Consider the following 17,508-nt stretch of genomic DNA (forward strand, 5'->3'; position numbering starts at 1 on the left):
AACTGGTGGCTAAAGTGCCTATTGCCCGCTTTAGTAGTCCGGCATTTAACAACGTGCAGGTAGATAGACATATGGTGCCTTAATTGTCTGTATCGAGCTGCAAAGTCTATGTATAATTAAGCATTTCTATTATCTAGCTATATAATGCCTTGAAAGACTGAGTAGTTTAGTATATCGCAGCTATAGTGTAACCGTATCAGGATACCGGTAGCCTTAGATCACAGGCGTGCATTCCGTGTTTGGAATCAAACCCATAGTGGGTGAGCTGAAGTGTGACAACTGGTTTGTGAGCGTGAGGTGCAGCTGCACCATCAGGAGATTGCTCAGACCCCATTAGCGACGAAGAAATAGCGAGACTGCCAGCAATCCCTAGTATATGGTTTATACCTAGTATATGGTTGATATATTTTTTGATATAATCACCTTTAATTTCACAGTGTGTAGGTCAGCGCTTTTTAGAGGGCTTATATTGATTTGTTTGTTTCCTAGTATATGGTGTCACTGATGGCACACCAGTAATTGCCCTCTCTAATGACGTCATCAGATGGCATCTAACATGCTGACGTACATTTCGGGTAATTGGATACGCTTTCTCAAGGCATCAGTCTATGGGATTCATCATCGCTAATGCCGGTATTTGTAGGTGAGTCAACTGAGTGAGTCCCTACCCAGTTAACCCCTTTGTTCTCAGGGTGAGTAGTGATAGTTCATGACAAGGTTTCCCTTTGTTAGAAGGAAGAGATAGCAAAAGTTTCCGTTAGTGATATTTAAGTAGTGATGTTCCAATGGACACTCGGACTTGGCATATCCTTGGACAAATAACTAGCGATCATATCAACTAGTAGGATCGAACATTTAATAGATGAAATGTGTGTATACATAGTTGTTTTGGGGTTACCTACATGTATACCTAAATAGATCAGACAAGAATGGTCCAGATGATATAAAGAGTATTCTTATTCCCAATACGTTTATACATCGTTATTGTGGTTACCTTTTGCCTTCGACCGCCCCCATCTCATTCTCTCACCCTCATTTTCTGTCTCCCCCCACCACTCATTCTCTCTCCCTCGCCCTTATTCTTTCTCCCCCCTCCTCCCTCATTCTCTCTCCCCCTCCTCCCTCATTCACTTTGTATCCAATGTAAGAAGCAAGTATTAAAATATTTATACATCGCTGCTTGCAAATTGACTAAAATGCAAATATTTGCTCCGTGTTTGGTGCACCATTTTCAATACATATCCAAGTTACTGCGGTAAAATCACACAGATTATGTAGCAGAAGCTAGAATTAAACCTACTGTAGAAGGGTGTGTATTTAAAACAAACATCTCACCAAAACGTGGAGAGTCTGTGAATCTTACATGATGGATAAATTAGGAGTCAATGGTTTGGTAACATATTAAAAATGAAATCTTAATGAAAGATACCATTGTTTATTTTCTCAATGTGTGCCAAAATTAACATCACACCACAGAACAAAATATAATGATGAAAGTTAAATAGTAAATAGTGGTAAATATAATTTGTCTCATTTCAGTTCATCATTTAAATATATGTATTTTCTTAAATTCCGAATGCCAAGCTTCTTGCTTGTGAGTGTATATTGTAAAGTTAAATTCATTGTGAGTCACAGCTAGATGGGGATACAGTACTTTTGATGTTAATTTTTGTCTTTGTTTTTTCTAATGTAGAGTCAAGGTTGTCTACATCAGTATTTAGAAAACATTTCTTTTTGAAGCACACTGGTATTTTGGCAATTTCTAATGGACATGGACCACTTTCTAATGGACCAATTTCTAATGGACATGGACCACTGAAATGTTTATATATTTTTTAAAAAGTGAGTTTTTATTCAATAACAGTACAGTAGATATACTCTCCCTCCCTCAGTCCATAGAACCATCATAGCAATGTAGTTTTTCATTAACAATTGCTCCACATACAGCGAAAATGCCCACCACGCATTAATGACGGTATTTTAACCAGTTTCGGGAATATCTATCAAATGATGAAAAAATGGACGCCCATGGAGGCATCCTTTCTTCTCGCTGCCAAGCTGCTGTTTCATTCTGCGCATGGTGTCACAAACATCTTCTTTTGACAGGTGCAAGGGTAGCTGGCGTGACAAACGCACTGCTTCTCCCTGCAGGCAGAGGGACACACTGATCAAATACTCTGTAAGAAGCTACAGTACTACTACTACTTTTAGTAATACAAACTCTGACAAACATACAGCATTGCGTATATATTTTACATGACCATTTAATAAATGGAATACTTCATTTTCAGGGCTCAGGGCAGCTTTTGTCAACCTACCTACAGTAAAAACAGATATTCAATATTAGATTGGTAATAAAAAAGGACTATACACAGCATTTTGTACAGAAGTATGTTACATTTTTTTTTTTTTTTTTTTTTTTTTTTTTCAACCAAAATGTTTTTATTGAGTGTGTGGTACAATCATATAGGAATCTAACAACACATTGTCATATTATAAAGTAACCACATCGACTCAAGTTTTTAGTAGATTAACCGTACTAGACATACCGGGCAGACTAACTGACTAACAAGACCACAGACACAAACACTGAAAGGGGGCAGGGGGGGGGGGGCACGTGCAGTCCAGGAAAGCTCAGGTTCTCTGATCGGCTCCACTGCCTTTGATAATCAGGAAAAGATCTCATGTAGTGACCCCTGACTTTTCAATGAGGTTTGCTCACTGACGACCCTGTCAGTCCTATCCCTGTCTCTCACCTATCGCACCCCATCACAAGAGAATGCGTTTTAATCTATCAGAGAAGAATATTGGAGGCATCTACCCCTGGGATATCTGTTTGGGCCAGCCACGGCGCCCACATTTTTAACCAGACTCGTTAACTGCTCCATCCGGAAAACAAACCAAATTCTATTCCTGATTTTAGGGATGTTGGGTAACTCAGGTTGCTTCCACAATGCTGCGATTTCGCACCTCAGAGCTGTTGCAAAATGTGCAATCCTTTTAACCCCGGGGTGCGTCTGCCCAGCAGAAACAACCAGGGGTCCAAAGGGACCGCGAGACCGAGAATTCTCTGCAGCCAATTCCCAATGTCTTCCCAAATTGGGACCACTTTGGTGCAACTCCACAGCATGTGCAACAAGTCTGCCTGTTCTCCACATTGTTTTGGACACAATGGGGGGTAACCTTTGACAAACAGACAATCTTTTCGGGGTCAGATACCATCTCAACAGGACCTTATACGCATTCTCCTTTAAAGTGGTAGAACTATAGAACTCTTTGATGTTGCTAATACTATGGAGTCCCAGTCCTCGTCTTCTACAGTCTCCCCTAAGTCCGCCTCCCACCTGGTCTTGTAACTAAGTTTCTTATCGTCTTCTTTTGCAGGACAGACCACCTCCCTATATATACCAGAGATAAGTCCCTTTGTGTCCGTCCCTCTGGAACAGAGCTGCTCAAAATTTGTTCGCCTGGGGCGTTTTGGGAATTTAGTATAGAACGCTCTTAACTAGAGGTATCTAAAGAATTCTGAGTTTGGCATCTCTATTTCCGATGTAATTTGTTCAAAAGATTTTATTGAAATTCGTCCCTCCAAGTGCAGAAGCCTGGTGAGGCCTTTCTGCTTCCAAATGGTAAAATCCTTACACTGCAGGCCCGGAGCGAAATCAGGGTTTCCCAAAATCGGGGTCATCAAGGAATGCTGCCTCGTAAGGGCATATTTGTATCTGCTAGTCTCCAAAACCGCCAACGAGCTGCCCATCGCGGATAGAGGGTCACTTACGGTCTTATAAACCTTTTTTGATAGCCAAATTAAGTCCTGAAATGCCACCGGGGCACAGCATTCTTTTTCCAGTTCTACCCAACGCCTTAGGCTTGGGTGTGTGTGCCACTGGGTAATTTCAGATAATTGGGCCGCTCTGAAATACGATAACAAGCAAGGTACCGCTAACCCCACTCTAGGTGTGGGCCTAATAAGCATGCTAGTTTTAATCCGTGGCGTTTTATTACCCCAGACGAACTTTACCATAGCGGATAGCAGCCGGAGGATGTCATCCCTGACTACTTGAATCGGGAGGGTCTGGAACAGGTACAGGATTCCGGGGAGATTCATTTTTATACTCTGGATCCTACCGATCAAGGATATTCCGTATCCTGACCAAAGCCTGAGATCCTCCTTCAGGGTCCGTATTAGTCTGGGGTAATTTTCCTTGTATAGTGCGCTATAGTGTTTTCAATATTAACCCCTAGGTATTTAATAAAGGAGGCTTGCCATTTAAAGTTAAAGTTTACAGCAATTCATTTTTCAGTAACCTTAGGCAGGTTTATATTTAGGGCTTCTGACTTTGATTGATTAATTTTAAAACCAGATATGTTATTAAATTCCCCCAACAGACTGAAGACATTTGGCAGAGAGGTGAGGGGCTGTGATATTGTTAATATCACGTCATCAGCATAAAGGGCCACTTTATGTGACTGCTCACCGATATGGATTCCTGCTATATTTGGGCTGAGGCGGATATGTGCCGCCATGGGCTCAATGCATAGTGCAAAAAGGAGAGGAGACAGGGGGCAACCTTGTCTGGTGCCGCTCTTTATCAGGAATTCCCCCGATGGGAAGCCCTGGTGCCTGACCTTCGCCGTCGGTCCCTGGTACAGAGCGAGAATTGCGCCCATCATTCTCCCACCCAAGCCAAACTCCCCAAGCGTCTCCCTCAGGTAGGGCCAGTCGATTCTATCGAATGCTCTCTCTGTGTCCAGACAAACCACCATAGACGGGATATTTTTCTTCTGAGCCAAATCGATTAAATCTATTATCCATCTGGTATTGTCTGCCGCCTGTCTCCCACATATGAACCCTACTTGATCTGGGTGGACCAGCTTCGGCATCACCTGGTTAAGTCGGTTAGCCAATAATTTGGAAAAGATTTTAGTATCCGAATTAATCAGAGAGATGGGCCTATAGCTTTTACAATCAGCTGGGTCCTTCCCTTGTTTATGGATCACTGAGATAGATGCCTAGAGCATAGGGCCCGGGATGGGGCCACCCCCCAGAAAGGAATTACAAAGCTTTAATAGATGAGGAGCCAGCAGCTTTCGGAATTTCTTATAATATAAGTTAGAGAAGCCATTCGAGCCAGGGGCCTTGGATGGCTTCAGTGATTTCATTACCTCCAGCAGCTCCTCCAAAGTGAAGTCTGCCTGTAGTGCGTCCCTCTCCTCTCTAGACAATCTAGGTAACCTAGCCTCTTTTAGGAATGTCTTCAGTTGTGTGCGAGTTCGCTTTTGAAAAAAAATTCCGCTTAGACCATGACAACTCCTTTTCAGCTCGGGAGGCCAACAGTAAGTTTAGCTTTGTTTTGGTAAAGCAATTCCTTAAGGGTCAATGCTTTTTTGTTTTCTTTGTGGAGGGTAGACAGGACCGTCAATTTGGATTTTAACATATTGATCTTTTTTTCCTTTTCTCTCTTGCGATCCCTATGAGTTCTCCTCTCAGAGTTGCCTAATGGGCTTCCCATAGGGTGGACTGTGAAACCACACTGCCAATGTTTTCCTGAAAGTAAACCCTGATTCTTTCCCCCACTTTCTGTTCAATCTCTGGGATTTTTAGCAATACAGGCATACCCCACATTAGTGTAAGCAATGGGACTGTTTCTCTCACTCTCTCTGTTTCTCTCACTCTCTCTGTCTCTCTCTCTCTGCCTCCCTCTGTGTCTGCCTCCCTCTCTCTCTCTCTCTCTGTGTGTCACCCTCTCTCTGTCTGTCACCCTCACCCACTCGCCTCATTTTTATCTAAACTGCCCTATACCTACACCGAAATAACCTATTCTGCCTTTTTCCAGATATGACTCTCAAGTTTCACACGGGGGACATTAGAAGACAGGTAAGGAACACCTTCCCTCCAGTATACTACCTTGAGAGACTGCGGATCAGGTAAGATCCCAGGTGGGATTGCTGCTTTGGAAATTGTTAAGAGGGGGCATCCTGACACTGGTTAATGCGTTCAGAATCATTCACATCTGGCTTTTTTTTTTTTTTAGGTCATCCGACACACACACACACACACACACACACACACACACACACACACACACACACACACACACACACACACACACACACACACACACACTGTACTTTTCGAAATAAACCTACGTTTCTATGAAAATTTAAGTTTTTTTTTTTTGCGGCCCACCTAGACTTAAACCTTGTTTATTTGGCCCTTGTTAGCATTTGAGTTTGACATGCTTGCTGTAACTCACTGAGTTTCCAGTTCGCTCCGGGTCTGTCAAGCCTGCACCGCAGCTCAATAGGCGCATGATCTGACCATGAAATGTCATGGATTCCCGAATGGGAGATCTGTGTAACCATTCTGCTAGACACAAAGAGGTAGTCTATCCTACTGTATCTGTCGTGAGGATGGGAATAAAAGGTGAAACCCTTCTCTCTTTGGTGTTGTTCACGCCAAATATCTATTAAGTTGTTGGTTCTCAGTCCTCTAAACCAAGACGCCCTAACGTTCGTTCGCTTGTGACCCCCTGGGGTGCATCTGTCTAGTGTTGGGTCTAATGTCTGGTTAAAGTCACCCCCTACCAAAGTCACCCCCCCGATGGCCTTATGCTATTTTACTAAGAGTTAAGAAAAAATGTATCCATGAATGCTTCTGCTTGTTCATTTGGGGCATAGAAAGATGCCAGGGTTATGGGTTGGCCACGAATGTCCCTGCTTACAATTAAGAATCTGCCATTTTTGTCTTTTTTAACCAGTTTAACATTCAGTGGCAAACGGTTGTGAATTAGTATTGCAACTCCTCTTTTTTTTTTTTGCTAGCCGAGGACGAGAACCAACTCTAGAATCTATGATCTATGTACTTCGGGGAACTAGTTTTGGAAAAATGTGTCTCCTGTAACATAAGAATGCCTGGGTCAGATTTTTTATAGTCCGTCATGGCCACTTTTCTCTTCCTGGGGCTATTAAATCCCTTCACATTGTGGGAGAGAATCACAATATCTCTACCCATTTATGAAGACCCAAACCTTTGCTTGTCCGTAGGCATTTTGGGCAAGTGGGAAGGCCCTTTGCGAGGGTTGTTCCGCCGAGGTCTTTCATATCAAATCTGTGCTCCTTGACTGCAGGGGGGAGAAACAAAGGGGCACACACCAGGGAAACATTGAGACACGGACAATGAAACATATAAACACATGTAAAGAACATCCGGCGGGTGGGCGATACCAGTCCCCCCTTTCCGCCTTCTCTGCCCCTCCTGGGCGTACAGCCTGGGCGCAGCTCAGGAAGAACCTCCTCCCGCCGCTACCTCCCAATTTGGCTGGCTCAGTGAGGACTTTCATGAGCCACTCAGAGGAGACCCCCCTGGTACTCATGCGGAAACCCATGTCGAAGGCGGGACTGGAAGAAAACTCCTCCCCCCCTTCTAGCATTAGCTATATGTACAAGTAAAACACCCACATAACCTTTGAGGCCCCCCCTCCCTCACTGTGGGAGGCTCTAATTACGACCCCCTTCTCACTCTTCTAGGACAAAACTTTATTTTCCTCTAACAATCTCCTGTAATTTTCCCTTCCCCTCTTCCTCAGTAACGCTCCCCCTTTCCTTAATCTCTCTCTAACTTTCGCCGTTCTCGTGCCTAGTTTCAACTTTCTCCCTAATCAGGCCCTTTTTTTACCCCCTAATCAATGGCCTACCTAGACCGAGGGATATTTGCTGCTCTATGATTTAGTTTACTGTAATGTAATGCTCCCCAATACCTTGCGGACAACTAATCAGCAGCGAGCATGAGTCGAGTCTCGGATGCGCCTTATGCTATAGCGCGACGACTCTCTGCCCTTACGGAGGAATGGGGCAACTCTTTTAGCTTGCGTCCGGGGCCTATGTTCGCCTCTTTACCTTCTTCTAACCCCTTCACCCCTTTATCTTCTCTGCCCCTTACCTACTCTTGCGCTCTCTCTCTCCCTTTGCCCCAATCACTGCACTTTCCCTATCCCTCTAGACCAGCGGTGCGCAAACTGTGGGGCGCGAGACTGCCGGTGGGGGGCGCGGGGTTTACAGAGGCCCCGCGCACTTCCCGAAGGCACTTAAATTAAGTGCCAGGGGAGCTGCAGGGCCTCTGTAAACCATACTTACCCGTGACTCCGGCGGCTTCCTTCTTGCGTCGCCATGGCAACGCGGCGTCAAAATGACGCCGCGAGGTCATGTGACGTCACGTTGCTATGGCAACGTGATGTCATGACGCCGGAGGGCGGGTCATTGGTGGTTAGGGGGGGCGCGGAAAAAAGGGGACCGCCGGCAGGGGGGCGCAGGGAAAAAAGTTTGCGCCCCCCTGCTCCAGACCCCCCCTCGAGGCCTCCGGGCCCCTTAGCCCCTGTCCGCTGCCCTCTCTTGGGCTCTGGGCGCTGCTCGTTAGTCAGTCTGGGGGCGCTTTCGAAGTCTCTCGGCATCTGGTGGTTCTCGTCGCCTCTTGATGACGTCTCGCGTAGCCGCTCCATTGCCCCCTCCAAGATGGCGTCTTCTCGACTTCCGGTGACTCACATCTGGGCGACGTCACTCACTCCAGAAGCCCGCGAAGGAGGACGCTCCTCCAGTTGCTCTCCCGCCAGAACGCGCTCCCCTTCCGCGATCCCGCCATGAGGTCTGTGTCCTCCATCATCGCCATCTTGTCGGGTGTGCGTTCCACAGCCGGCCACCATTGTTCGATCAGGTAAGATTTTTGAAATTAATAGTTATTTATTTATTTCTATTCTGCTGGGAGCTCAGGAACCCAACTCGCCAGAGAGCTACTTCTTTTGACTTCGAGGCCTACCCTTTCAGTCGGAAGCCATAGAGGATTGGAGGATTATGTTTTAAGGAGATCAACACAGGCTTACCTGTAACTTAGACCGGAAAATCGGTAACTTTGGATAAAACAACCGGCAATCAACACACTGGATCCATATGGCTGTTCAGTTTTCCCGATTTTCTCTCGGCTTGCCAGCTTTCTGCCAGTCTGCCTCCATCAGCGGCTCTCTGCGGGGGCTTTTCGCCGGACCCTCGTTCGCCCCTAATTTATTAAGGAATTCATCACCCTCTTCTAGCTCCTTGATGGAGATGGCCCTCCCGTTCCGAATGACCAGCAGGCCAAACGGGAAGGTCCATCTATACCGGATTGCTTGCTCCCTTAGGATCCTTGTAATGGGTTGCAGCTTCCTCCTCCTGGATAAGGTATCCAGGGATAAATCCTGGAATAGTTGCAGGGTAGCATCTTCAAACCGGCAGTTCCCCTCCGATTTGTTTTTTTTAAAAACTGCATCCCTGGTCTGGAAATAATGGAGCCATGCAATTACATCGCGGGGTTGCTCCGTAGCTGCTGGTCTGCTTCTAAGAGCTCTATGGCAGCGGTCCATTAAGAGTTCACTCTCAGGTAAGTCCGGGAGCAGCGCTACTAACCACCGGGAGAAAAACCCCTCCACATCTGTGATAGCCTCAGGGATGCCACGGACCCTAATGTTGCGGCGATCCCTGTTTTCAGCATCTTCTTGCCTATCAGCCAATTCATTTATCTGGGTCTGTAGATGCGTCGTTCTTTTTTCAGATTTCTTTAAAGTTTTGGTTGTCGCCGCCATCTTTTCCTCCAGTGCTCCGGTTCTCTCTCCTACACCCTGCACCTCTTTCCGCAATTCTTGCATTTCAACATGGATAAGCGTTTTCATATCCCTATACTGTCTGTCAAAATCACATCGACGAACCGGTAATTGTTCCGGTCCTTCTGCTGTATCATCCTCGCGTACCGATTCAGAGCCCGCAGTTGAGTTCGGCGCCATTTCTGCCTTGGCAGTCCTTGAGTTAGACCTACTCAGATATTTTCTTAAATCTCCTCCGTTCTTCTTTTTGGGGTTCTGTGGAGCCATCTCTGTATATTCTCCGATAATCCTGGGGTAGTTTGGGTCCAAACTGTAATTTTATTGTGGGTGTTTTATTGCTTTTATTGTGGTGGGGGACAGAGCTCCAGCTTTACACTGCCATCTACCTCACCTTCGCGCATGCGCCTCCCATATGTTACATTTTTTATTGCAAAGTTCCAATAGCCGCATTGGTCTTGGAGAAATGTACAGTTACTGTAGGCTGTGAAACTTTTTAGTGGGCTAACAAGTGTTTTTCATAGGTCTCCTCTTCTTGTGTATGCATCATGTCCATCTTAAAAAAAATAAACAGTTAAGTTTGCAGGGTTCAAGAATCTTATTGTCAGCCTGTTCCTTGTTTCAGTCTTCAACCCCAAAATGCCGATATTCTTTTTGTGGAAATTAATTTATTATTTTAATAAAGTGATCGTTTCTGGCCTGTCTGCAGAGGGAGCTCCCAGTAGCGGTCTGATTAGTAAAGAATGTCAATTTTATTTACAACCTTAACAGGAACACATAATCCATCCTAAATATATACTAATCTGCTCAATAATGTGAATTATGTGAATGGTCAGTAACACGATTTCATACTCCAGTTCTGTTTTCACATGGAACTGAAATACGCATAACATTTTCCGTTCTAGAGTTTCTCAATGAGGATGGTTATGATTACAACTCTTTAAGAACTAGGGATTTCTATTTGCCAAATACAAGATAATCACACATCTCAGGCTAAGGCCCCAGCGCGCATGACGGGGTGCCTGGGAGCACTTGTTTCTGGCAGCAGCGCGACCTAGTGGACTTCAAGCAATGTGCGTTGGGGGAGGCGTGGCGGGGGCTGGTTCGCTCTCATTGGCTGAACCGCCACCGTGACGTGGCCAATGCTCGGTTGCAGTGCCAAAAATCTTGTCTTTTGGCCAAGGCGGTCGCGCATCGTGGCTTGTGCGCGCACGCACACACCGACGGGGGCCTGCCCCATAGAGGGCTGTGCCTTACGTGTGGCGCGCGTGCAGCCATAGCAACTGGGGACCTAGCCTTAGGCATTTATATGGACTACTGAGTCCATTTGCAAAGTACATGAAATTGTCTGTCACCTACCACAATATACTGTAGCTACTACTATCTGATTACCTAAAAGAGAGTTGAACTTTCTTAGGGTAGACATAATAAAAATATATACATTGATGGTGTTCTATATGAAACCACTTACCTCCAGATAATGGAGAACTTTGAGAGGTCTGCATTCACGCAATTCTTTTCTATTCACCACATAGTTTAAGATTTCCTTTAGATCTGATATTCCAAAGAAAGGCAAATTGCTGGCCATTCCTTCTATTTCAAAGTGGTTATCTGCAGCTGATGTTCCTAACAGTAGGGGGGAAAAAAACACTGTATTTTCAAACTCACAGCAAACTATTATAAAATAGATAACAATCAGACAATGCATTCAGAGTTGCACTATTTATGGTTAGTTTAAGATCATTGGTGGAATAACTGCATTGTAGTACAGCTCAACCCCATTATAACGTAAATCTGCTTATAGCGCGATGCAAGCGTGGCTCCCAATTTTTGTATTTATGAATACTTTATAACACGATTATTGGTATCTTAAATACTTTATTGTACAATGCATACAATTGTACATTATTTCTAACGCGATCCGCTTATAATGCGATGTGATTCTTTGGACCCAAAGCAAAGCGTTATAAGGGAGTTGAGCTGTATTAATAATACTTGAAGGCAAATAAATAGTAATGCTTACATAGTACAGTGTACATCCTTTAGCTACGAAGTCAACAAAGAAATAGGTAAAATATCAGGCAGTTACAAAGTGATAAAGAAAACAAAAAGTGTATTGATCTATACTATTGTCATGATAATATCTTGAGATATTATGTATTGTAATCCATCTGGTGCTCCAGGGGCTAATGGTGCAACAATTTGGGTTTAAAAATACAAAAAATATTGGGTTTATGACAGGTCCAGACTTGTCATGGGTCTGTGCTGATTTTCAAAGGGAACTTAATTGGAGTTGGATATTAAAAGTACCAAGAAATGCTTTATGGCCTGTCAACCCCTTGGCCAGGCCTAGTGTTAGAACTGATAGAATCTAGGGATAAAAACATGTTTTGTCAGAGCTGGAAATAAATGATGGCTCTCCAGACACAAACATAAACAGGACACTGCATATAGGGATTTCAAATCATCCCTGGAAGGGTGTTACGGATTGCCGGGGGGTGTGACTATCCTATACCATCCCAAAAATATGAAATATGGAATCATGGACTTGACAGCGATGCTTAAGTATACAATTTTGATATTTGCATTCGTGACAGGGAGACGAATGCAATAAGAGCAGATATGGGAGGTCTAGCAGGTAATTAGAGACAGATATCCATTTATGGCTCAAATTTTGTGGTAAGACGGTCATAGTCTCGTTGCTTCTGCCATAAGCGCCTGAATGTATTGATGTAGCTCACGTGTGTGTAAGTATTATAGTCAGAAAGTTATGAGTGTGGTTATATACTGAGGGAAGTTTAATGTCGTGTAAAAAAAAAAAAAAAATTTTACTCTGTCATAAAACTGTCAATCTCACAGCTGATTTATGACTGTGGTGGGCTCATGCTGTTTCAATGGGAAAGAATACTACATACTGTAAGACAGCAAAGTTTTTAGGAAAAATCAGATTTCAACAGAGGTGTGTTCACCAAACACGTAAAGTCCCATTTTCTGCACCAGTGACCTCTCTGGGGGAAAACCTGACCTACTGTATAGTAACGTAATGTATAGGGATTTATGTTTTATGCTGTTCATTTAATAAACTGTCCTGCATTTACTATAATTGTATGTTCTTCTAATCCTTTTTCTGTAATCTAAGCACTGTATTTTGATATATAGTAAAACATTTAATAAGTGATGCTTTGGGCTCTGAATGAACTGGTGCACGCTCTGGAGAGAGTATTTTACATTTTCGGACACATTTTGCTACAACAGATTTTTGTGTGTTAAGTGCATTGTTTTTTCTATCATAAACAGGAACCTGAGACCCTGGCAGATGTATTCATTTTACATCTTTTATTTGTATTTCTTGGGTGGTGGAAGCAGCATACAGATATGATGGCAAATGAGTAAGGGGTTAATATGAACTAATTGACAGTACCTTGAGGGGTGGAAAGGTGAGTTGGCTAGAGTAGCCGTGTGTATTAATCCGGATTGCATATCTAAGCCACATGCTGTTCGTAACAGGTGGTACATGGGGACGAATTTAGGGGAGATATTGTCCATTTGAGGGACCTTTTGCGGAGATGAAACGTGGGACAGCTTGCGAGCTGTTTATTAACCCTTGTCCAGTAGGGGAGATATTGCTCATTTCAGCGACCTTTGCGGGAGGTGAAAAGTGGGACAGCTTGCGAGCTGTGTATTAACCCTTGTCCCCTATTTAGGTCACTTGCTCACAGGTGTGCTGTATGTGACAACTATAAAAATGTTATTCTCTAAGAAATATTAAAGGAAATAAGAAGACTTCTCTAGCAAAACCTCGATTTCAGTTAACATAGCAGAAACTACATGTGTTGGACATACTGGCATATAGCTTTTGGAAAATGGTGCTGGTACATAATAAACCAATTACGGTCTTCCTCTTACTATATGACCATTGGGTGGTATTATTTGGTCTCCCTGTTGAAGATACTTATTCCCTAAGCACTCAACATTTACCTCAACTTTTGTCTCATGCCAAGTGGGCGATGGCCAGTTCTTGTAAGCAAAGTTCTACTGCATCCAGAACACATTATGTAATGCAACGTTAATGGAAAAGTTTATGTTTGTGAGTAATAATTCTTTCCACAAGTGTGAGACTGTTTGGTCCACATGGCTACAATATCACACCGCCACTATCTGCTTCCCATTATGTACTAACTGACTTGTATTTGGTTTGTGACAGATGGTATATTGGGACGGATTGAGGGGAGATATTAGTTAAGGGCTCATGCGTGGAGAAAAGTGACTGAGCTAGAGAGCTGTGTTTATTAACCCCGATTGGATATCCAAGTCACGTGCTCACCGGTGTGCCGTACGTGATAGTTATCATGAAAATATATTGCGTGGAAGTGCAGTAGGGGGTACTGCATGTTAATTTCAGTTTTTTTCAAATGTATCAAGTACCATTGGATCTTGTGCACAAGGTTCTACAACATTTTATCCACACTCTAGTGGCTTCTGAGACTTAGATAGCCATGGGGGAGAAAAAGGGGAAAACAAGCACAAATTGCATACAGTATTTAAGGGTTTTTGAAAATTAGATTGAAATAATAAAAGAAAACTGAAGAGAGATGAGATATACATGTAGATGGATTCATTGTCACCTCTGGTGGGATGTGTTGTGATATTCTGTATTAACACTGCCATTTAATTCTATGAAAACTAACATTCTGCGTTTTAACGGCATGTGTTGTGTTATTCAAGGGAATATATGTACTGTATACACACACACACACACGTAAATGTACATATACAGTAATATTGAGCACCACAATCTACTTATATATAATACTAGCTGAGAGACCCAGCGCTGCCCGGGAGCAAAACCTCCCGCTCCCTCCTCTCCACCCCCCGTCTCCCCTCTCTCTCCGCCTCCCTCCACTCCCGCGCAGCTCCGGTCCTCCCCCCCCCCCCGCCCAGCTCCGGCCATCCCCCCCGCCCCCCCCCTCTGCACAGCTCCGGCCGTGTGTCCCCCTGCGCCGCTCCGGTCGCCGCTCCCCCCGCGCAGCACACAGTGCCACACACACACAGCGCCACACACACAAATGTCCTCGGGTACCAACAACAACTGCAGTGAGGACGCTGAGCCGCCCGATGAGCGGGAGCAGCCGCAGGCTGGAGCCGCAGCGTGCGCGCACCGCCAGGCCGCTGGACGACGGAGCACACGTGCAACGTGCAGGTGACAGGGGGGCACCGGGGAAAGGGGGGCAGGGGAGGGCCGACACAGGGGGCAGTGAGGGGGGGGAGTGACACCCAGGGGCAGGGGGACTCAGTGGGAGACAGGGACACAGAACACAGGGGGAGGAGGACACAAAACACGGGGGGAGAGGGACACAGAGAATATGGGGGGTGGGAGAGGGACACAGAGGACATGGGGGGGAGAGAGACACAGAGGACACGGGGGGGAGGGACACAGAAGACACGGGGGAGAGGGACACAGAGGACATGGGGGGAGAGAGACACAGACGACACGGGGGAGAGGGACACAGAACACAGAGTGACACAGAGGACATGGGGGGAGAGAGACACAGAGGACACGGGGGGAGAGAGACAGAGGACATGGGGGGAGAGAGACACAGAGGACACGGGGGGAGAGAGACACAGAGGACACGGGGGGAGAGAGACAGAGGACACGGGGGGAGAGAGACACAGAGGACACGGGGGAGAGGGACACAGAGGACACGGGGGGAGAGGGACACAGAGAACACAGGGGGAGGAGGAGAAGAGGAGAGTGGCCAGGCGGTAGTCTGCGGGGCGAGGAGGAGAAGAGGAGAGTGGCTGGTCGAGGCAACAGAAGCAAGCAAGCCAATGAGAGGCGTGCGGGGGCGGGGCCGGGCCGGGCCACGGACCAATCTGATTGGCCAGAGGCTGAGTGACAGACTGACGGACCAATCAGATTGCCCATAAGAACAGCAAACATAAGATGTTTTCAATTATATAGATATAGTTGTTTATACAGTTGTAGTATAATCTTTTTTTCCTTTATTTTCAAAGCACCAATATACAGCAGGGCCGCGTACAATACAGTGGTGATGAAAACAACGGGTGATCTGCGCTCTAATAATAGTGAATTTGTGCTAATGGGGTGAATATTCAGTGAATAATATATATATAGAAACCTGTTACTTATATTGTGAGGATATGCTGCTGGAATCGTGGAATGGCTCCACAGACCAAGGCTAAAGATACAAAGACAAAAGAAACAGCGCAAAAAACCTCATGGTGTACAGTAGTATATCAAATAATATATTGAAAAAGAACAGGTGAGTATTGCACGTACATTAATTTAAAATTTACTGCCAGTAAATTTTAAATGAATGTACGTGCAATACTCACCTGTTCTTTTTCAATATATTATTTGATATACTACTGTACACCATGAGGTTTTTTGCGCTGTTTCTTTTGTCTTTGTATCTTCCGCGATACAATACACTAAGAATGTTCGTTTTGTTACGGTGTTGCTAAATAAATGACGATTGATAACTAATGCATTATCCTATTCTGAGTACTTCAAATATACAGGCACATAATACTGTAGGTGTCTCATGCTTTTACGCCAAGATCCACAGAGGTCCGTTAACGATTTTGATAACGACCCGTTATTATCACTGAGTTAAGGGGCATTATATTCTTGGAGATTAATGTATATCCACAAAGCTAAAATTATTTGGAAAAACAACAGCCGGTGTTTTACTCATTAGCACAGGCTTAAACGTCAGGTTAAGTAACACTGCCTTGCGTTAGCTTCAAATAACATGGCTTACCAAAAGGTGGTGTGATTCCCATCCAGACCCTGACATATGGGTTTTACTGGAGAGATATTAATTTCTTCTCTCCAGCAAAAAACATATTTCAACTTTTAGGTAAAACCTAACTAGTGTCTCATTAAATCCCTGCGGACATATCTGAATATGCGTTGTTAGGGGGATTCCTCTTTCCATATCATGAGGACCAACGTCCATTATACTCAACACAATGCCCTTCTGGACAAAAAATGTGATTTAACCTGTTAGTGAGCTCTGAAGAAGCAGGTTTATGTTGAAAAAGGAATGAACTTTGGATAGTGTCTAGTTAACTCAATAATGAACCATTGTGCAGGGGAACAGTTGGTTGTTATTAAAGATGTATTATAATCCTCACTTTCTGTTATAATCCTGCTATGCATCAAACACACACACACACACACACACACACACACACACACACACACACACACACACACACACACACACACACACACACACACACACACACACACACACACACATTTTAAACTGAATCTATATCAGAAAAAACAAAATGGAACACGAAGGATCTGTAACTTTGGAAATATTTTCATGATCAGAAAATCATTTTCGTCCTGGCTTTATATGTATGCTGTTTTTTCCAAAATCTTCCCTCGTGTTTCTAATTAAAAGTGGAATATTAAATACGTTTCCAAACTGCTTCATTGCAAAACAGTGGAATAATTTAGGAGGAAAAAGTTAGTCAGTCACAATTTTATCGGATTACTTATTTTGGGGGCTATTAATATGTTCTCCGTGTCTGAATAACACACAGCATGAGTAGACCATGTGCAGCACTATTTATGGTGTGTGGGAGGACTCAGAGTGATATGATTACTCCTGTAGCCAATCAATCAAAGTGATCACATCACTTTGAAGCCCTCCAATTGGGGAACTGCTCATTGGGTAAGGAATCCCCTTATATTTTGTTGCGTGCCTGCAACTCTTCTTGCAGCTATGGGTATGCGATCGGCCGAGAAGTCACTATGTCCCAGGGCATTTAAATGGTTAGTCATATATGGCAAGGCTACTAAAAGCTCTATAACAGGGAGTAAAAGAAATAATGATGTAATTTG

At 44.4% G+C, this 17,508-nt stretch overlaps 1 protein-coding gene across 8 annotated transcripts in view; it reads right to left on the reverse strand.

Moving 5' to 3' along the window:
* Positions 1 to 1,267: 1,267 nt before the first annotated feature.
* Positions 1,268 to 17,508, reverse strand: part of PMS1 (PMS1 homolog 1, mismatch repair system component) — a 92,406-nt gene continuing 76,165 nt past the window's right edge. For 5 of the 8 annotated variants that reach the window (XM_075608377.1, XM_075608382.1, XM_075608378.1 and 2 more), the window contains 2 exons: positions 11,098 to 11,252; positions 1,272 to 2,145 (listed from right to left, as the gene is read on the reverse strand). In XM_075608377.1, coding sequence (XP_075464492.1) covers positions 1,981 to 2,145; positions 11,098 to 11,252 — 320 coding nt within the window. In that variant the 3' untranslated portion in view covers positions 1,272 to 1,980. Of the gene's footprint in view, positions 2,146 to 11,097; positions 11,253 to 17,508 lie in introns of all 8 variants that reach the window. The other 3 variants (XM_075608384.1, XM_075608383.1, XM_075608376.1) reach the window with 3 other exon arrangements.

The sequence above is a fragment of the Ascaphus truei genome, chromosome 7 (assembly GCF_040206685.1).
Source record: "Ascaphus truei isolate aAscTru1 chromosome 7, aAscTru1.hap1, whole genome shotgun sequence".
Classification (NCBI taxonomy): domain Eukaryota; kingdom Metazoa; phylum Chordata; class Amphibia; order Anura; family Ascaphidae; genus Ascaphus; species Ascaphus truei.